This window comes from Tachysurus fulvidraco, chromosome 10, assembly GCF_022655615.1.
Source record: "Tachysurus fulvidraco isolate hzauxx_2018 chromosome 10, HZAU_PFXX_2.0, whole genome shotgun sequence".
In the NCBI taxonomy this organism is placed as follows: Eukaryota; Metazoa; Chordata; class Actinopteri; order Siluriformes; family Bagridae; genus Tachysurus; species Tachysurus fulvidraco.
The window spans coordinates 2,634,102-2,656,660 of NC_062527.1; the positions used below are offsets into that span (position 1 = coordinate 2,634,102).

Genomic DNA, 22,559 nt, shown 5'->3' on the forward strand with positions numbered 1-22,559 from the left:
CTATGACACCTGCCAAAGATTACGAACTAATTGAACAATAATCGATCGATTAATTTATTATCAATGAACAAAACGTCATATTTCGAACAGTTTTGGTTCCATTTCATGTTGACAGCCTGACAGAAAGCTTCAGTACATCAACAATCTGACTTTAATGTGTTTTTACAGTTTATGATGGTCAGGGTATCGGTGGGTCTGGAGTCTATACCGGGAAACCGTGGACCGGTCAGCGCTGATTGGTTTACACTATCGTATATTATTGTATCGTCTGTATTATACATGCACTTCCTGTAGAACTGTGTACAGTAGATGAAGATGGTTCTTACTTCAGTGTTGTTTTATGTAGCATCCTGGTCCTGAAGGATTGTTGTTTCATTTCACTATGTACTATATATATAGAGAGAGAGAGTTGAAATGACAATAAAAGCTTCTTGACTTGACTTCATAAAAGACGCATCGACTGATTAGTCACGATCCTACGGCTTCATGACAGTTTTATTGAGCGGTGTTAATTTAAGCTGTCCCGATTCCCCGTCTCATTGACGGCTCTCACGCTCGAACATAAGAGCGGTAGCTTCCTCTAATCTCCGTCGTGACAACAGCTATGGAGTCCTATGGGTCATATTTTGCCGTAAAACAAGTGAGATTATTGCTGATATGACGTTTCGGTCAGTTGTTATTTATACCGTTGACAAAATTTAAAATGCTGTATTTTTCACAATTCTGGAACAAATTAAAAACCTTTTTGTGTTGTGACGACGCGAACGTCTAGTGTTTTATACAAAACTCTCTCTTTTAAGGAACACCTATGTGGGGATAATGTGGGATTAATAATCCATAAAAATGTACTGCAGTATATCTTCTGTTATCTGGAAATGATTAATTATTCATTTATTCATTCATTTTCTACCGCTTATCCAAACTACCTCGGCGTCATCGGGCATCGAGGCAGGATACACCCTGGACGGAGTGCCAACCCATCACAGGGCACACACACTCTCATTCACTCACACACACACACACACACACACACACACACACACACACACACACACACTACGGACAATTTTCCAGAGATGCCAATCAACCTACCATGCATGTCTTTGGACCGGGGGAGGAAACCGGAGTACCCGGAGGAAACCCCCGAGGCACGGGGAGAACATGCAAACTTCACACACACTGGAGCAGTGAGGGTTAAGGGCAGGGATCGGTTCTAGGGTTTCAATCTTTAGGGGTTTTTAGCCCTCAGTGAGAATTTAAAACAAGAAGAGTTTTATATTATATGACTATATAGTAAGCCAAAAGTTAAGGTATTATATAAAATAGCGAAAGTGGACACCAAAATTTTATGCATGATGTAATGATGCCAGTCTCGAATCAGATCAGTTCATGTACAGTATGTTTACATTCTCTACGAACAGTGTGTCCGATGAATGCAGTCACTAATAAACTAATATTCACAAAGACAAAATCAATAAATGTTATTTTTATTTAGTATTGAATGGAATGTTTGCATTGATATTTTGTTTGTGCTACAACTCTGGTAATAAGAATCGTGACATTTCACTGCTTTTGGTTGCCGTCTTTCCGCCGTTTAACGTTATAGATAAACGTCTCCGGCTCTGACTGACCTGTGCTTCTCCGTTCAGATAAAGCGTATAGCTGATGACATACTTTCAAAAGACTACAACGCATACGCGTAAAAGCAAAGTTTAAACAAATAAATAAATAAATCGCTCTTGGATCAAACTGATAAATAATTTTCTTTCCCATCGACGACACGTCCTTCATTTTAACGTCATTTTTATTGTTTATTTATGAAAGTAAAAATTATACTTTTAGTTTTATAGTGGCGGAGATCACAGATAGGGGGCGCCGGAGACACCCTAAAAAAGGCCTAGAACCACCCCTGTTTAAGGGCCTTGCGCAAGGGCCCAACACTCAGAGCCTTAACCACTTGACCTACCACTGTGCTGATGTGATGTCTGTTCACAACCCTCAGGAAAGCAATGTCTTGTCCTCAAAATATCAAGATATGATAGGAATTTGTTTAACAACAGGCTAATGTATACAGAGCCGAGTCACTTTCTCTCTCAGTTATAGGGAACGGAGAGCGAAGCCCGACCGAGCGGTTTAAGCCGTGCCCCGAGTGCAGCAAGAGAAAAGTTAAACACGGTCACTTATCTCATTACGACGGCACGTCTGTCTGCCTCCATGTTAATGCACATTTTAAACATTACAAGGTTGATCTTTTCTCTACCCACTCGCTCTGTAAACCTCAGCGGATCAGCAGGGTTCGCTCTAATTGGTTCCAAAGCACATGCTAATAACACAACACCACTTTAGCTGCACCGGCCATGTTAATTTTCCTCTTGATTGGAAATAGGATTCTGCGGGAAAAAAAAAAAACAATGAATAAATGCTAACACGAGGCTAGGTGGGCAATTAGCATGATTACAAAGTGCCTCCTTAGCATTTTTGACAGCAAAAAAGGCAAACATGCTCAGAATCCAGGGGAAAAAGTTATTCTGGTCAACAGATATGAGCCTTGATCAGAAATGTGTTCCCTCCAAGACTACTAAACATCTCTCGGGGGGTCAGAAACCAAGCAGGAGTTAAGCAGAATTTTACAGGCAATAAAGAAAAGTAAATCACACACACACACACACACATCATAATATCTATCTATCTATCTATCTATCTAACACTAGTGTATCTTCCTTACTCGTCCCTCTCACACAAATTACAAAAGTGTACTGCGTATCACAATAATTGTGCTCCGAACGCTGCCGTCTTTTCATTCAGTAACCTATTAATTTAGCAGCATTACATAAAACTGCATCTGTTCATCAGCCCATTAAGCAATTAATCGTTGAAATTGTCTCACGTTGTTAGTGGTTAGTAAAATGTCTCCTGGAAAAAAACGTGTGCATTCGGTTCCACGTGTAGGACAAACGCGTCTATACGAGACAGTAACATTGTGTTGGAGTGTGTTGTGTTGTGGTGTTGAGGTGCTGTGAGGTGTGGTATTGTGTGGTGTGGAGTAGAGTTGTGTTGCGTTGCGGTGTTGTGTATTGTGTGGTGTTGTGGTGTGCTGTTTTTTGTAGTGTGCTGTGAGGTGTTGCGTTACGTTACGATGTGATGCAGTGTTGCGCTGTGTATTGCGTGTTGCATTGTCGTATTGTGTTGTGTGTTGCATTGCGGTGTTAAGCTGTGTGGTGTTGTGTGTTGCATTGCGGTGTTAAGCTGTGTGGTGTTGTGTGTTGCATTGCGGTGTTAAGCTGTGTGGTGTTGTGTGTTGCATTGTGGTATTGTGTTGTGTGTTGCATTGCAATGTTGTATTGTGTATTGGTGCTGTTGCGTTGTGTTGTGTTTGTTGTGTGGTGTTTTGCGTTGCATTGTGTTTTGTGGTGTTGTTGCTTTGCATTGCGTTGCAGTGTTGTTTATTTTGTGGTGTTGTTGTGTTGTTTATTTTGTGGTGTTGTTTATTTTGTGGTGGTGTTGTGTTTTGCATTGTTGGATTGTGTATCGTTGCATTGCATTTTGGGTTGTGTATTGTGCGGTGTTGGTTGTGTATTGTGCGGTGTTGGTTGTGTATTTTTGGGTTGTGTATTGTGCGGTGTTGGTTGTGTATTTTTGGGTTGTGTATTGTGCGGTGTGGCATTGGGTTGTGTTGTGTTGCATTGTGTGGTGTTGTGTTGCGTTGCATTGTGTTGCATTGTGTTGCGTTGCATTGTGTGGTGTTGCGTTGCGTTGCATTGTGTGGTGTTGCGTTGCGTTGCGTTGCGTTGCATTGTGTGGTGTTGCGTTGCGTTGCATTGTGTGGTGTTGCGTTGCGTTGCATTGTGTGGTGTTGCGTTGCGTTGCATTGTGTGGTGTTGCGTTGCATTGTGTGGTGTTGCGTTGCATTGTGTGGTGTTGCGTTGCATTGTGTGGTGTTGCGTTGCATTGTGTGGTGTTGTGTTGCGTTGCATTGTGTGGTGTTGTGTTGCGTTGCATTGTGTGGTGTTGTGTTGCGTTGCATTGTGTGGTGTTGTGTTGCGTTGCATTGTGTGGTGTTGCGTTGCATTGTGTGGTGTGGTGTTGCGTTGCATTGTGTGGTGTGGTGTTGCGTTGCATTGTGTGGTGTGGTGTTGCGTTGCATTGTGTGGTGTGGTGTTGCGTTGCATTGTGTGGTGTGGTGTTGCGTTGCATTGTGTGGTGTGGTGTTGCGTTGCATTGCATTGTGTGGTGTGGTGTTGCGTTGCATTGTGTGGTGTGGTGTTGCGTTGCATTGTGTGGTGTGGTGTGGTGTTGCGTTGCATTGTGTGGTGTGGTGTGGTGTTGCGTTGCATTGTGTGGTGTGGTGTTGCGTTGCATTGTGTGGTGTGGTGTTGCGTTGCATTGTGTGGTGTGGTGTTGCGTTGCATTGTGTGGTGTGGTGTTGCGTTGCATTGTGTGGTGTGGTGTTGCGTTGCATTGTGTGGTGTGGTGTTGCGTTGCATTGTGTGGTGTGGTGTTGCGTTGCATTGTGTGGTGTGGTGTTGCGTTGCATTGTGTGGTGTGGTGTTGCGTTGCGTGGTGTGGTGTTGCGTTGCATTGTGTGGTGTGGTGTTGCGTTGCATTGTGTGGTGTGGTGTGGTGTTGCGCTGCATTGTGTGGTGTGGTGTGGTGTGGTGTTGCGTTGCATTGTGTGGTGATAAGTGACTTAATCTTAAAGAGTGTTTGGTTAAATTGACATCACTACTTATTTATTCTCTGTAAATAAAACTACAGCTCGTTGTTTATGGACATAACTCTGTATAAACTGTATAAAAGTCAACGCTGGATCACAGACACCATTACATCATGACTTCAGTTTAATGTCGTCCGGCTTCATGATGTCGTGTCGTGTGCACATCTAAAGCTAAAATGAGGATGTACTAATGAGATCATAAAGAGGTGCTTCATCAAGTGCTATTCTGAATAATAATGAGGCTGGCAGCCATCTTGTTAAACAAAACTAAATTTGCAGTGATTAATGTGATAATTACGCTCGTATCCATACATGCAGTAATACATTATACTAAACTCCTGTGATGTGTTTGTTACAATCTTCTCATTCGTATTAGTGTATTTCTGTTTGTGTTAAATTGTCACTCGCTTTTATGAGTGTGTGTCACATGAAAAAAAAATGCTTTCACCTTCTCCTGTGTTAAAAAAGTGCTTTTCCTTTCTAGATTTTCTGTGGTGGTCTGGTCTTCTGTTAATGGTGTACAAAAGAAAGATTTGGCAACCTCGGAGGCACGGACTCCACACCAGAAATCTGCAGACTCCCAATGATGTGCTTAGAAAATCTACTGAAGGAGTTGACAACCTGACTCTGAATATGCAGAGCCGAATATTGATGGAACTGAATGCGGCACTATATGAAGGGAGCGTGATGTCATCATCAAGCACATAGACGCCTTATAACCACCACGAGCTGCTGTCAATCACCACCATGCCTACTTGTATGTGAGCACAGGGACGAGCAGACCTCCTACTAACAGAACGGCCTTTATATCGATAAAGGAGCCACTCTCTGGGGTCCCACTCTCTGGGGTCCCACTCTCTGGGGTCCCACTCTCTGGGGTCCCACTCTCTGGGGTCCCACTCTCTGGGGTCCCACTCTCTGGGGTCCCACTCTCTGGGGTCCCACTCTACAAACTCTACAGGCTCACATTTGTGTATAACGTGTTATTGATAACCTGTGAGGCCCTATAGAAGCTCATTAAAATCTAAATCCTTCTTCTAAATAAGTGATAATTCTGTGAAGCCGCTTTCTTTGAACTTTGTGTCTGCCTAAACTTCATGAGTCAGAGCAGCAATGCTGATGTGGGATTAATACATCGCTGCATCCCCGAGTGTCAGGATTAGTCCAGCTCGACCTGTGGAAAACCCTAAAAACACCGCTAACTCTCGTCTAACTAACTGTATCTAAAAATGTAAGAGTCTCTATTCTTAATCAGCTCAAAAGGAGTGTGTCTGCCAAATGAACTCTCGGTACTGACAGATGTTCTCAGGAAATACGCCAAGATTTTAGAGTGTTCAAAACTCATCGATGTTGTATAAAGTACTAGAAAGCGAAAAAGACTTCGGTAGACGTGAAAGTCGCCTTTTAGAATATTACTCAAGTAAAAGTCTTAAAGTATCTGATATTTACTGTACTTAAGTATCAACAGTCATTTTCTGATATTTAATGTACTTAAGTATTTGAAGTAAAAGTAAAAAGTCAAATTTCAGGGATTTCAGTAGGCATAAGAGACGCTTCATCCGGTAGGAAGAATCTTTCATTCCAATGTACAGACACATTTCTTGCAAATACGGCCAAGGGTGTATAACGTTATCTTCTTCACCCTGTTCACCACTATCACTATAGGGGTGATCGTCTACACCGGGGTGGCGAACCCACGGACCCGAGCCGCATGCGGCACTTTGACCAGGTTTCACGCGGCACTTACGTTCATATCAAAGTTTGTATTTGTGTCTTTTTATTGTGCGTGTTCGCTTCGCTTGAGTTCAATACGGTATTTCCGTCAAACACGCATGTGAGTGGGATGAAAATACCTCAAAGTTTCCCAGTACGAGCAAAATCATTTGAGTAAACGATTTGAGTCAAGTTCAGTCTCAAAATGGCTGGGAAAAAAAGGTGATGATCATGTGTGCCCATGTGTATGACGCGGCTCTTTGCGGTAACACAGTAAAAAAAAAACGTGGCTCTTTGTCTCTGACCGGTTGGCCACCCCTGGTCTACGATAACGGGAGGTCCTCCAGTAGGTGCTTCCACGGCGGTTTCAGTTGTGCTTTTGGCAACATTACGCTGAAATAGAGCGTGCGGAGCTGCGTAACGCAATCTAGGGGCAGTGATTCGCCTATGGGGTCAGAATTGTTTAGTTATTCTGAATAAATACACTATGATCCACAAATAAATATAAAGAGTTTCACAAATATTTTTACAAATTTCACAAAAAGAAATGAAATTCACAAAGAAATAAAATGGGATTTGCAAATAAAAAAATATTTATAAATTGTATTTATTTGCGAATTGCTTCCTGCTCATTTGTGGATCGCGTTCTGTGCATTTGTGGATTTGAAACATTTCTAACGTCAAGACGTGCACAAGAATCCACAAATAGGTGACTCCGCCCACCGTCTACTCCAGCCAATCGGACAACGGTCTCGTGGCGCTGACCAATCGTGGCACGGTCTACCTCAAACCAATCACGTTCTGATTTACTCGCACTATCACAGTGTAATATGTACTGCAAAATACGATTAAAAAAAACATTTGTCGCAGATTCGAGCCCAATCTGGTAACCCTGTATGGATTGTAGCCAGCACTAAGGGTTAGTTCAATTCTGCTTTCTTTGGTAACGATTTCAGCATCATCAATGGGTCGAGGGGTAGTGTGAAGAGCGAGTAAATCAGAACGTGATTGGCTGGAGTAGATGGTGTGCAAATGCACAGAACGCGATTCGCAAATGAGCAGGAAGCAATTCGCAAATAAATACAATTTATAAATATTTTTTTTATTTGCAAATCCCATTTTATTTATTTGTGAATTTCATTTCTTTTTGTGAAATTTGTAAAAATATTTGTGAAACTCTTTATATTTATTTGTGGATCATAGTGTATTTATTCAGAATAACGAAACAATTCTGACCCCATATTCGCCGAACCTCCCTTATTGCAGTCGCAGACATTTCTTCCGATTTTATTTTGTAGTAACGAGTAACGAAGACGCTTAGTGGAAATATAACGGAGTAAAAGTTTACATTTTATCTAGGAAATGTAGTGGAGTAAAAGTGAAAGTTGACCTAAATTTAAATGGCGAAGTAAAGTACAGATACGTGACATTTCTACTCAAGTACGGTAACGAAGTATTTGTACTCCGTTACATCACAACACTGAAACTCACTGATATAATTCTAGAATGATTTCTGCAGTAATAAACTGAATTCATCTCTTAGGTGACTGGATTTAAAATGCCACTGATTCCAGAGCTCCAACTTTCCCTGTCTCTTCTACAAGAAGGAGAGTTTCTGTATTTTACTACTTGTCTGCGAGTCGTGGCCCGATGTGAAAGTAGTAACTTAAAAAATCATCAGGTACAAAATCATAGAGGGTTTTCAAAAGTATAAACATAATCATGTCTGTCTATTTCCTCCTGATGTCTTTCACTTAACCACATAAACAGCTCATATTGAGGATCTGGCAACCCTGAGTATAATCTCCAATCATCTGGCAACCGACTAGCTGCTAAAGTCGGGTCTGAGGCCTCTGAAGTGTACGTGACAGCTTGGGTCTGAACAGGCTGAATGAGTGGCAGTGTTTATACAGAGTTAAGCTTTTCTCTGATTAGTAAGCGCGTGCGCGCGTGTGCGTGTGTGTGTGTGTGTGTGTGTGTGTGTGACTAGTAAGCACATTTGAATGAATAATACAGTGAAATGTAGAGAACTATAAAGACCTAAGGAACCTGGCTCTACTCTAAAAATAAACTATTATGTCTTTCCACTAATCAGCAATGCTTAATTTGTAGAAATCAGCAGATCAACCCCCCCCCCCCCACACACACACACACACACACAGAATCAGCATTATGACACCACACAAGAAACCCAAAACAACCACAGATGCAAAATATCTATGTGATGATGCTGTCTAAGGGCTCGCAGCCAGCACATGCCATCATATGCATTACAGTATACAACCATAATGCTTAGGCAAAGTGACTAGTCAGCTTTAACGTGCATTTGCTTACAGATACAATTTGGCACGTATTATTTATTCGCAGGACTCGCGACATTTTACGACTAAGCACAAAACATCCTTCAAGTGATTCCGGCTGACGTCCGAGTATTACTTAGCTAAGTACGAGAATTAAGTATTACAGCACAGAACCTGTTATGACTTTATGTTCAGGAGACTTTCCATTTAAAAATAAATAAATAAATAAAGCTAAATCTTTAAAGCATTGGGAAAAGACATGAAAAATGCGACCGTTTTAATCGTCCGTATCTTCCTTCGTTTTTGTTCTTCGGTGATTGTTATTATTATACGAGTCTGCTGTAGCGTACGAGGACTTCTGTAGCCTCGCGGTCGCAGCCGCTCCGACGTTACTGCGCTCATTACTCATGCTGGAATACCAGAGATACGGAAATTCAAAATCAGATCCTGCTTTTTAATCAGAAAATGAGAATCTTAGCATAATCGGCTCTATTTCTGACATTTTTATCCAGTCATTCTTCAAAATGATAGCAGGCGTGACAAATTTTTTTGGAATAATTGTAATAACTGAAGGATTTGTGCGCGCGTGTGTGTGTGTGTGTGTACCATTTACTAAAACATGGCTTGATTCAGGCTGTCAGAGTTGAGGAATTATACAGCATCAAGGAGTGTCTTTGTTCAATTAGATATTTCAAGCACTTTAAAGTGCTTTAGATTCCCCTGTAATCTATCGACATCCTGTAATTAATCAACTAATTCGTAGTCTCGGGATGGCTGTAATTACAGCACCGGTAATAGCTTATTCTTTACGCTCCAGCTCCCACATTTCATTTGTTTATTTTCCCACAGTCATAAATCTAAGGGAGCATCAGGAGTGCCACAATATTAGTGCAATAATCAGAGTTAATTATCAGATGGCCATTCTGCTCTTCTCACACTAATAAACGCACGGAGCTGCCTCGGCACAGCCTCGGCGCAGCCTCGGCACAGCCTCGGCACAGCCTCGGCACAGCCTCGGCACAGCCTGCTTCGTCCGTGCGGCCTGGCGAAGTCTGGTATGAGTAACTAATAGATTAAAGTAACTCGATATAACCAGAAAGAATAAATATATTTAATAATATGGACAATTTATTATTCTCTCAACCTTTTTTTTTTTTTATTTGATTTAGAATAATTAAAAATCACTTTTGTAACTTTCTTATCATTTAGAAATTGAAGTGAATTTCATTCTGAGATACAGATACAGTGCTGCATTTACACACTCACCCACTCCTCTAGGATCCGGTTAACTGCTTTACTGCTGCGAGCGCTGTTCCGGCAGGCTAAGATCACATGGGCACCATGAAGGGCAAACGACCTCGCTGTCTCAAAACCTGCAAAGAGTGTGTGTGTGTGTGTGTGTGTGTGTGTGTGTGTGTGTGTGTGTGAGTGTGAGTGTGTGTGAGAGAGAGAGATAGTGTGTGAGTGTGTTGTGAGTGTGTGTGTGAGAGTGTGTGTGTGAGAGAATGTGTGTGAGAGAATGTGTGTGTGTGTGTGTGTGTGTGTGTGTGTGAGAGAGAGAGAGTGTGTGTGTCAGTGTGTGTGTGTTAGTGTGTGTGAGAGTGAGTGGGAGTGTGTGTGTGTGTGTGTGTGTGTGTGAGAGAGAGTGAGTGTGTGTAATGTGTGTGTGTTTGTGTGGGAGTGTGTGTGTGTGTGTGTGTGTGTGAGTGAGTGAGTGAGTGAGTGAGTGTGTGTGTGTGTGTGTGAGAGAGAGAGAGAGAGAGAGAGAGAGAGAGAGAGAGAGAGAGAGAGAGGGAGTGTGTATGTGTGTGAGAGAGAGTGAGTGTGTGTGTGTTTGTGTGTGAGTGTGTGTGTGTGTGTGTGTGTGTGTGAGAGAGAGAGAGAGAGAGAGGAGTTAAAATGAATCTGCTCTTTCATATAATTCTTCAAAAATCATCATCAATGCCCTTTCACTTTATTTGGGCCTGAACAGAGAAAAGGGGGAAAAAAAGGTTCCGACTTTCTCTACATCACGTCCAGCTTCACACCATCCACCTCCATCCACCTCCATCCGCTGATGAAAATGACTGACGGTGCTAAAGTCTGAAGTAGGACCTCGGGCACTTGGCTAGAGCTCCTGTCACTTTTTACTGAGACGCTGGACATAAGCACAGGTAGATTCTACAAGGATCAGAGTGATGAGATGTAATAATAATAATAATAATAATACAACAGAGCGGTGCTGTACAGGAGGGACACACACACACACTCACCTGACACACACACACTCACCTGACACACACACCTGACACACACACCTGACACACAACACCGACATACTTTAAGAAAAATGCATCACATGGTGGGATACGAGCAGTAAACAGATGACTGGTGAGTCGATACGTGTAGAAAGTCGTGTGAAAAGGTTAGAACGCGTCACTAAAATGCCGAACTAATTACCCCACCATAAAGGGGACGATCATATTAACATCTAACGTACCAAAAAACAAAAAGGTTATTTAAGGAGAGCCCGGGGCTATTGTTTGGGTTGTTTTGCTGACCCGCCGTTTTACATTGTCCCTCTGATTACACAAAGTGTGTTTAAAGTTTTTCTGAAGCTGGCATCAGCACTTTAGGAGGCACAATGGGCATCAGATTTAGAGGTCTTAAGAGCTGGAAATAGACAGAGTTGGAGACGGAGGCCAAGAGTGGAGAGAAGTGTGACGCTAATGAAGTTAAATAGAAAGTGGTTTGGAATAAAGAAAAGGCCCTCATGCAGCACACATGTGGTCGCTGCTTGCTCGGATCCTGAACACTGTGAAATAACCCTTTAAACACGTCACTTGTAAAACATATTACACTGTCATGGCCGAGAAAAGAGCTGACAGGCCAGTAGAGCTCACACAGTGACCCACTGCTGAGTCTCTCTCTCTCGCTCTCTCTCTCTCTCGGGCTCAGGCTCTCGGGCTTAGGCTCTCGGGCGCTCTCTATCGCTCTCGGGCTCTCTGTCTCTCTGTCTCTCTCTCTCTCACTCTCGGGCCCTCGGTCTCTCTCTCTCTCGCTCTCGGGCCCTCGGCCTCTCTCTCTCTCTTGCTCTCGGGCCCTCGGCCTCTCTCTCTCTTGCTCTCGGGCCCTCAGCCTCTCTCTCTCTTGCTCTCGGGCCCTCGGCCTCTCTCTCTCTTGCTCTCGGGCCCTCGGCGCCTCTCTCTCTCTCTCTCTCTCTCTCTCTCTCTGTGTTTCTCTCTGTCTCTCTCTCTCTCTCTGCCCGTCTCTCTCTCTCTCTCTCTGCCTGTCTCTCTCTCTCTCTCTGCCCGTCTCTCTCTCTCTCTCTCTGCCCGTCTCTCTCTCTCTCTCTCTGCCCGTCTCTCTCTCTCTCTCTCTCTGCCCGTCTCTCTCTCTCTCTCTCTCTCTCTGCCCGTCTCTCTCTCTCTCTCTCTCTCTGCCCATCTCTCTCTGCCAGTCTCTCTCTCTCTCTGCCTGTCTCTCTCTCTCTCTCTCTCTCTCTGCCCGTCTCTCTCTCTCTCTCTGCCCGTCTCTCTCTCTCTCTCTCTCTGCCTGTCTCTTGCTCTCTCTCTGCCCGTCTCTCTCTCTCTCTCTCTCTCTCTCTCTGCCCGTCTCTCTCTGCCAGTCTCTCTCTCTCTCTGCCCATCTCTCTCTCTCTCTCTCTCTCTCTCTGCCCGTCTCTCTCTCTCTCTCTCTGCCCGTCTCTCTCTCTCTCTCTCTGCCCGTCTCTCTCTGCCTGTCCCTCTCTGTCTCTGTGTCTCTCCTACAGAGAGCATCTCTGGATACGACACCTGACAACTGCAATCCGTTATGAACGACGTCTCTTAAAAACTTTTCTCAGTTCACACACCAATCAGATATTTATACATTAAGTTCCCACGTGTGCTTCGTTCCTTTGACATTAACTGCTTCATCAGATTCTTCAGTGTTTTTTGTTTTTTTTTGCGTGTCATCGACACTACACCGCTCGGTCGATAAGCTGACGTCACACCTCCGTAAGCTAAGCGAGGCTGACTGTCAGTCCCCGAGATTCCACACGACGGACCGTCTGAGCGATAGGTGAATTAAAACCAACTTTAATTCGATTAAGTTTTAATCTGATTTTCATTAAAAGGCAAACCAGACGCCCTAATTGTGAGACGAGCGCTAAAGAGTAATATCCATTAAAACTCAAAATTGGAGATGAATAAGAGCTCCTCTCTGACAAGTGAAGCATGGAATTAAATTATATGACACCTTATTAGGAGTAATGGAGAGAACAATGTGCATCCCCGTGAAGAGGTCTGATCTTAGAAAATAAAATACCAAAAATCTGAAAAATGCTTTCGTTACCAATAAATGATCATAAATAAATAAATGAATGAATGAATAAATAAATAATCATAAATTGTAATAGACAAAATGGAAAAAAGTCATAATGGGAAACAAATTAGAACGTGTTTAACAACAGACGCAACCCGGTGGCTGTTGTTTAAAGAAAAACGACGATCCTCGTCGACGTCCGTTTCCGTACGAGAGAAATACAGGGAACTGAGAAACCTGCAGATCGGAGGACAGAAAACTCGATCGTGTTGTTTCCTGGCAGCCAATCAGCCCTGTCCACATGGTCCACAAGCCCAGATGTGGATTATCACCCAGATGCAAGACAGGAGTCTGTATATCAGACGATGGTGGATTAAAAGCAGTAAAACGAGTGACGATTCAAAGCAGCTATTCACTACTAATTGCTTTTTTTGACATTAAGGGAGATTTGTACAGTACAAGTGGAACGAGGACGGACTTTGAGATGAAGACGTGGAGACGATAAAGGGAGGAGATGTTTCAGAGACTGGCCCGAGGGTCAGATTCTGGCTTTAACTGCTGTGTCTGTTCCAGGCCGTATCCTGGTCTGTAGTGGGAGCGCCGGTTATAGACGAACACACCAACAAAAATAATGTTTTGCTGATGCACACAATCCAAGGTTCGCTTTCTATTTCTTCTGTTCAGTGAACGACTCGAGAAACGAGATGCGACACTTTTTATATAATACAGGGTTTAAAAAAACGTGTCGGATTTAACGTGCAAATGAATGCGGACTTATTTTGGGGACAAAACATCGTACGAGGGGGGGGGGGGCACGGTGGCTTAGTGGTTAGAACGTTTGCCTCACACCTCCAGGGTTCATTTTCTACCGCTTATCCGAACTACCTCGGGTCACGGGGAGCCTGTGCCTATCTCAGGCGTCATCGTGGCATCGAGGCAGGATACACCCTGGACGGAGTGCCGACCCATCACAAGGCACACACACACTCTCATTCACTCACACACACACACACTACGGACAATTTTCCAGAGATGCCAATCAACCTACCATGCATGTCTTTGGACCGGGGGAGGAAACCGGAGTACGCGGAGGAAACCCCCGAGGCACAGGGAGAACATGCAAACTCCACACACACGAGGCGGAGGCGGGAATCGAACCCCCGACCCTGGAGGTGTGAGGCGAACGTCCTAACCACTGTTTTTCAGCTTGATTTATATAATTCATCATGACATTCGGATGATTTACAGAAACCTGCTATAGGATAAAAGAAAGAAACTCCACTTAAAGCACGGAATCAGTCGTATCTGTGGTACGTAAATGATCTTTAACCTGTTTAACTCTTCTGACCCACTGCTTCACATCACAGAACATATTTACTTGTTTGTCTGTCTTCCTAGTAACCTACAAAAAAAGTCAAATAGCTCTTTAATCTTTAAGAACTTGTTAAATTCTTTTTTTCTTTACACGACATAGATATATAGATGATATTTAACGACTTAACATAACAGACCTCTGTACTTTAAAGTGCACGGTTATACTTTTTTTTTGGGGGGGGGGGGGTTTCTTTGAATTTTAGTTAGAAAATTATTTTGAATTTCTTATTTAAAAAAGAACAAACCCTTTCCCTCGCTGACAGAGAAACAAACACACCGGATGTTTGAATTTATACACTGTGCTGCTGATGGGGTCTTGATGATGAGGGCAGTGGTGGCGCAACTGGTTAAGGCTCTGGGTTGTTGATCGGGGTTCAAGGCCCAGCCAAGCTGCCACTGTTGGGTCCTTGAGCAAGGCCCTCAACCCTCCCTGCTCCAGGGGCGCTGTATCATAGCTGCCCCTGCACTCTGACCCCAACCTCATCAGTTAGGGTATATGAAGAAAAGAATTCCACTGTGCTGTAATGTATATGTGGCGATAATAAAGGCTTCTATGCCCTATTCTAGGCTTCTATTAGGTGTTCCTAATAAAGTGGACAGTGAGGATCGAGTTCTACAAAGAACTATTAATTGTTCCCCGGACAAACGACTGAAAAAAACACTCAAGGGGTCTAAGATTTGACCTTTATCTTAAAGTTAAAGTTAAAGTTATGCCTACTGCCTTTTTTTTTTTTTTACATGATGCTACCTGGGACACTTGAGGTAGCGACGCTATAAAATGCTGAATTATAAGATTTGTTGTTTTTTTTTTTTAGAGCAGCAGGTGTTTGATATATATTTTGGGGTTAAAGTGGAATGTCTGGTGCAACAGAACCTCCAATGACAAGCTCCAATTCCCTCCATTAATAACACCGTACTTCCATTCGGATCAGGAAGACATTGTCACACCCCAAAGTAAAATGTATGGAATATATCTACCAGAGTGTGTGTGTGTGTGTGTGTGTGGTGGGGGGGTGTTCCACCTGAGCAGCCTCATGCTGTTCTATTACCTCCACCTCCCTGCTCCTCCCTCCCCCCCCGACTGCCTCGTACAACCTCTCCTGCGTCACCTCCTACACTCCAGCCTTGACCCCGGCGGCTACATCCAAATCCCACCGCAATTTTTCATCGTGCCCTCCGCTCTCGCCGGTCAGCGAATCCCCAACAGCATCCTCTCACACCAGTCCGCTCTGTCACATCACACTGGGTCTGAATTTAAACACTGCCTTTTTTATTTACTGTCATCAGCACACACACACACACACACACACACACACACACACACACACACACACACACAGAAAAAAGACAGAGAAACACCGTCACAAGTTGAATTGTTCCAGATGAGGTAAAAGCTTTAAAAAGAACCAGAACTGTACGTGTTCTAAGCCCTCGCTATCGTCTATTCGTCCGCCTCACACTCCTGATCGTCACCGAGACATTATTCACCGGTTGTAGTTTTCTTCCTGCTCTCAGAATTTATATCCAAGGTCAGTAAAAGTTCAATCATTCGACTAACCGGCCGTATCTAGTATTTTGTGAAATAGCCGATAAACCGATTCGTCAAAATAAATAAATAAATAAATAAATAAAATGGGGTGGGGACATTATTAAAAGCCTCAAATTCCATTTTATCAGTCAATAAAAAGTTCACAAAATGAAGCAGAAATGGAAGTGAAAAAAAAAAAAAAAAAAAGAGCAGCTGGGGTTAAAAAGAAAAAAAAGAAAAGAAATAAAAGCAAACAAATCGTGAAAGTAGAGAGAACACGATGCGTCTTCTCCGACTCAGACCCTGAATCCCTGAGCATCAGTTCCTATCTATCTATGTACATATCCTACAGTCTCTTTTATATAAACAAATGCTATTTTCTTCATTTATTTAAAACACTTTCTCACAAAAAATCTAAAAATTCTTTTTGAAAAAAAAAAATATATATATTTTTTTTAAATCAGGGAATAAAAAGATTTTCAGTTCCAATAAATAAACAAACAAACAAATAAATAAATATTTCATATCCATTTCAAATTTAATTGTATGTATTTATTTATTTTGTTCTGAAATTTTAGCCACGATCTTTTTTTTTTTGTCCGGCAGAAGCGTCCCGTCGGCGATCCCGCCTATCAGAGGCCGTCTCTAAATAATACGGTGCTAATCTCGTACCATAGCTGTAAACGTTTTCCGGAGTTACTACCGCATTTGTTCTCTAAACGCACTGTATAAAAACATCTATAGTCACAGACAACGTAGAAATATAAGAAATGTGTAAAGATTTATTTGACCGAATATCAGCTTTGTTCTGATTCTTACGTCGAATAAATAAATAAATAAATAAATAAATCGAAGCCTTTCGAATTTTTCTCCATCACTTTGCGAGTCGCTAAGGCAGAAGACAGAGACATATATCTAATCTAAAAAAAAAAAACCATCCTAAAATCTGCACCGAACCGGTCGTAAAAATCAGATCGTCTCAAAGCACATTTTGAGCCATGGATTATTAGGGATGATAAAATTTTGGGTTGTGAGCCATGAAACATACAGATTGTCCAACAAGAGGCAGATCACGAGGCAGCGGAGGCAGGACCGTAACAGGTCTGAATGTTAATATTCATTTTTAACGTTCTTTTTTTTTTAAGCACGTAAATAAACTATGATCATTTATATGTAGAAGAAAGAAAAATCATATACGAGAAGTGAAAAATTAAAACTTTTTCTCTATTTTTTTTTTAGTAATGTTTTAAATCATATCAATAATATAAGAGAAAGAACAGATTTTTTTTAGTGACCCGATCGAGGAACATACGATCTATGATCTACCGGATAAAATCTGGTGATCTGTACGTCGGCATCTACACGGTTATAAGAGCACGAGACACACGACGTCCATCGGTGTGAGAGACTTGCGTGAGACACTCGCACCGGGACACTGTACAGATCTAGGGACAGACGGCGATACGTCCGACGTCCAGAAATAACACCGTGCTGTATAACTGTCCCCTGTCACCTCCACAAAATAAATAAATAGATAGATAGATAAATAAGAATAAACAAGAAATGTCCTACAGAGCGCACGAAGATGCACCGAGATGGAAAAATAAAGTTACTTCTTGTACATTTAAATAACATTACCAAAACGTCCGGGTTCGGTACCGTCTGACTTAATACCGACAGAATTAAAGAAAGTGCCTTAGTTACTAATGGGAATGAATGGGAGACATCAGCTCGGGTCAGAAGTACTGTAAGATCAATGCAGAGGTACAGGTGTGGAGCAATGTGTGTGTGTGTGTGTGTGTGTGTGTGTGTGTGTGTGAGATAATTCTTTTACCACTATTAACTGTGTTCGAGAGTAAAGTTTAAGAAAAGAGAGAGAGAGAGCCTCATAATGAGAAGAGTAATGGACTAATGGGATGCAGTGAACAGTGGTCTAATCAGGTAGAGGATGGAAATCCACCATGCCTTCTAACCACAATTACCATATCACGTGGCTTATTACGGGGAAATTATATTGGCTCTCAAATGCGTGAGATAACCGGGTGTCTGATCTACATTCTCAATGCGCTAAAAAAGCACCACAGTCGGAAGCGGCGGAATAAATAAATAAGGGAACAGAATTAAATAAATTATTCAAACAAATTCGAACATCCTGGAGTTTGACCACATAAAAGAGAAACTACGGCATATATTTAGTGACATCATGAGACCGAATAAATAGAACAGGCCACGTTTTAATCCTTACCGACAATTTAAGTAGAATTAGCGCAGGGAGATCGATTTAAAAGAAAATACAGTGTTAGTCGTTTATTTATGGGACTTCTTATCAAAGTCTAAAATTACAGGTCGTTGTCATGGCCGTATTAATAGCAAAGAAAGAGTGGGGTTTTGTCCGATCAGACGGTAAATTAAATTAATTAATTAAAACTAGTGTTACTAGTAGAGCCGATTGAGACGTCTGAACATCTGTGAACTCCTGCTTTCATTTACTGACTGTATATTCAATATAAAATTGGACAATAAAGATCTATGTTTTGTTATCATTGTTATTCATTATTATTATAATTGTTGTTGAAGTAAATGCATAAAAGCTGATGGTCCGGTGATTATTTTAAACCTAATATGAAAACAATACATCACTGACTTTCCTCAAACTGCATCTTTGTTCCTAAGCTTCAGATTCAGCAAGTGTTCTTCCACTGCCCTCTAGCGTTCAGAGAGAAAAACACACTGAAAAGAAACCGTTATTATCTTACCATTGGATTAGATTAATAAAAATGTTCGAAAAGTTTTAATAATTAAAAAAAATGTGCAGCAAATAAATAAAAAAATTAAAAAATAAAAACACGTTTTCACAAAACACTTTATAATTTTTGGTCTAAAGAAATCAATCTAAATTTCATTACAGAGCTCAGGGAAATAAAAGGTGACATTTTGCATGTTCCCAGACTTTTATTTCAACTGAGCGTTAACGTTAATATCGTTTATATTATCGAATTGTTGTACAATTTAAAATGTGTTTTTCTGTCTCGAGCGATCACGTGCGATTTAAAGATTATGGAAAACACTGAGATTACGTAGAACGTGAGCGCAGAATCGGCTTAAAACGCATCTTGAATTTTTTTTTTATTCTATTTTTGTCAATAGACAATTTTCAGTATTCGGCGTATAAAGGACATGTAGAGCAGCTCAAAGGTAAAGGTGTGTGAGCTGCATTTCACACACACACACAAGTTCGTAAAGTTTGAGATTGATTTCATCCCCGTGTTCACCTCTGACTGACGTGACTGTGGTTTAAAACCATTCTCGATGCACTGACCGTCAGTGTGTTTGTCTTAGTGTATTACGTTTCAAGACGAGCATTAATGCAGCTTAGAGCCACGTTATTCTTTAGACGACAAATTCAGCCACGCTGTTAAACACTGATACTGGTGTGCAGTATTTAGGGAGGAGTAGGTGGAGTTTGTACCTATTGTTCACGAGGTAATGCAGTTAGTGTTGAAGCTCTGGAATAAACACACAGGCAGAGACACAGCTGCGATACACAGGACTACAGTGACACCCTCTGTACATTATGTATATTACTTCACCTTTTTCTACTGTTCCTATATGCAAAAGATGCATATACTGTAGGAACTAGAGGTCTTCTCGGGTCTAAAGAAATCGACCCGACCCGAAGTGACCTGGATCACTTTTTACCCGAACCCGACGTGCATAATTTTTTTTTTAAGAAAGACCCGACCCGAGACAAACCTGAAAAAATTAGACCCGAGTCCGACCTGATGGCAAGTTTTTTTTAACCGGACTGGACCCGGACGTTGCGTAACTATCACTCTATCTACAGAGTGGATTCAAAATTGATTGACAGGTCTGTTTTAACGTAAATTAGCTTACCGCCAGCCGCACGTCACCAGCCACATGTCGCAAGCGTTCTTGGCAAACAGAGGAGAGGTTGGAAAAGGCCTCGAGTCGATGCGCACACACACGAGATACAGTAGATCGGGTCTTCTCGGGTCCGTTCGGTAAAAACACATTCATTTTAAAGTACCCGAGACCCGATGCAGCTATTATTATACCCGACCCGTGTCCGAGGTACACGTGAAACTTTTAGACCCGAACCCGCTCGGGTCTCGGGTCTGACCTCGGGTTTTCGGATCTAAGTGGACCTGTGAAGACCTCTAATTGGAACACTGGTATTGAGAATATATTCAGTTCCCCAAAACAGTTAATGAATGCATCGAAATAATCATCCATTAAAAAAAAAAAACATGAAAAAACAGAATAATATTATTTTAAAAATCGAATGCATATATCGTGGGAGATGAACAGCATAATTAGTGTAATATAGATATATTATACACTTAAGTACAACACTCACCGATACCAGAATTGCCCCCTGTAATGATTATGACCTTGTCAGAAAGATCGTGACCCTGGAGGATCTCCAGCGCTGCAGTATTGCCATCATAGCGCTTAGGCTTCACCTGCACGTCCTCTACGGTGAAGGCCTGCCGAGGATCAAAGTACGTCTTCCTCTTATTGATGTGGCTGAAAAATGAGAAAGGAAAAAAATGCTAAACTTCACGGCATCGATTTAAAACGGTTCCCAGGTGATACTGTTATAAGAAGGGCTAAGAAACATCAGATCAGAGTGTATATGTGTCTCAGGATATTTAAGCAAGATGCAAGAACTCACTCAACATAAAATATCTGCCCCTTGTCATCCATCTCCTGCTCCCACCCATAAGGAAGATCTGTAAAAAAATAAATAATTTGTGTTACAGGAAAATATAGAATTTATATTCATACATGAAATACGACTGCAGTCTGTTATGTTTAAATTTTGACCTGTAAAGTCACAGAATTTTCCTCAAACCACAGAGAAGCAGTGACAAATGTTTATGTAATTAACCTGAATCTATGCCTTAAGGTTCTCCAGCCCAGAAATTATAGCTATAATCCGAACTACAACACAGGTATGATTATAATCTATTCTTGTTCCTTATATACATAGCATCTTGTCAGTATTTGTTCGTGGATGTACCGCAATTGGCTGCAATCGTCCGAGAGAAGATTGTGACACAGTGTGCAACTAAGCTACACATAATAAAGACTGTGATACAATGAGACATAACACAAAACCAGCGCCAATAGATAAGATGTAATGCAATCGGTTTATGATGTAGATCAGCCGGAACGAGACGGCTCATTATTCATCACACGTAAATCAGGTTGTTTTTTTGTTTTTTTTAAACTCCCCCACCAGAGAAACTTAAACCATGTCCTTGGCTTTGGACATGAAGGTAAACTGACTAGAGTGAGCAGATATTATACAAAGTAATGAACCGAATACTGTAATTATCATATCGTACCTCCAGTATTACTTTACATCAAGCCATAATGTCATCGGCCCTGTATATAATTACAGGGAAAGGGCTTAAACGTTATAGCTAACATTTACTGCTAGAATAGGGAGCTTAATAAAAACAGATACCTCCTTATACATTAGATTTACTACCTGGAAATGAACAGAACTGTGTGATTATGTAATTGATTAACTGTGTGATTCTATAATTGATTATAAAGCCATGAATCCACACAACAAGGCAGTTAAAGTTCTGGGTGTCTAAACGTGAAGGCTGGAGATTGAAGCCAACATCATGCTGGTGTGATCACAAATCCTCTAACATTATTATTATTATTATTATTATTATTATTATTATTATTATTATTATTATTATTATTAGTTATAGAGGTGATTATGTAGACAGGTGTATAGCGTATAGGTGTATAGCGTATAGGTGTATAGCGTATAGGTGTATAGCGTATAGTATATAGGTGTATAGGTGTGTAGTGTATATAATATAGTTGTGTAGCATATAGGTGTATAACATATAGCGTATAGGCATATAGCGTATAGGCGTATAGCATATAGGTGTATAGCATATAGGTGTATAGGTGTGTAGTGTATATAATATAGTTGTGTAGCATATAGGTGTATAGCATATAGCGTATAGGCGTATAGCATATAGGCGTATAGCATATAGGTGTATAGCATATAGGTGTATAGCATACAGCATATAGGTGTATAGGTGTGTAGCATATGGGTGTATAGGTGTATAGTGTATAGCATATACGTGTATAGCATATAGGTGTATAGCATGTAGCATATAGGTGTATAGCATATAGGTGTATAGCATATAGGTGTATAGCATGTAGCATATAGGTGTATAGCATATAGGTGTATAGGTGTGTAGTGTATAGGTGTATAGCATATAGCATATAGGTGTATAGCGTATAGGTGTATAGCATATAGGTGTATAGCATATAGCATATAGGTGTATAGGTGTGTAGTGTATAGGTGTATAGCATATAGCATATAGGTGTATAGCGTATAGGTGTATAGCATATAGGTGTATAGCATATAGCATATAGGTGTATAGGTGTGTAGCGTATAGGTGTATAGTATATAGCATATAGGTGTATAGCATATAGGTGTATAGCGTATAGTATATAGGTGTGTAGCATATAGGTGTATAGTATAGGTGTTTAGCGTAAAGGTGTGTAGTGTATAGTATATAACATAGGTGTATAATGTATAGTATATAGCATATAGGTGTATAGCGTATAGGGTATAGCGTACAGT

General features: G+C 41.4%; 1 protein-coding gene across 2 annotated transcripts in view; it reads right to left on the reverse strand.

The window, feature by feature from the left end:
- The window catches only part of wwox (WW domain containing oxidoreductase), a 233,937-nt gene that overhangs the window by 207,391 nt on the left and 3,987 nt on the right, over positions 1–22,559 (reverse strand). For both annotated transcript variants that reach the window (XM_047819231.1, XM_047819230.1), the window contains exons 3-5: positions 20,610–20,667; positions 20,292–20,461; positions 9,994–10,100 (exon numbers count right to left, since the gene is read on the reverse strand). In XM_047819231.1, coding sequence (XP_047675187.1) covers positions 9,994–10,100; positions 20,292–20,461; positions 20,610–20,667 — 335 coding nt within the window. The remainder of the gene's footprint in view (positions 1–9,993; positions 10,101–20,291; positions 20,462–20,609; positions 20,668–22,559) is intronic.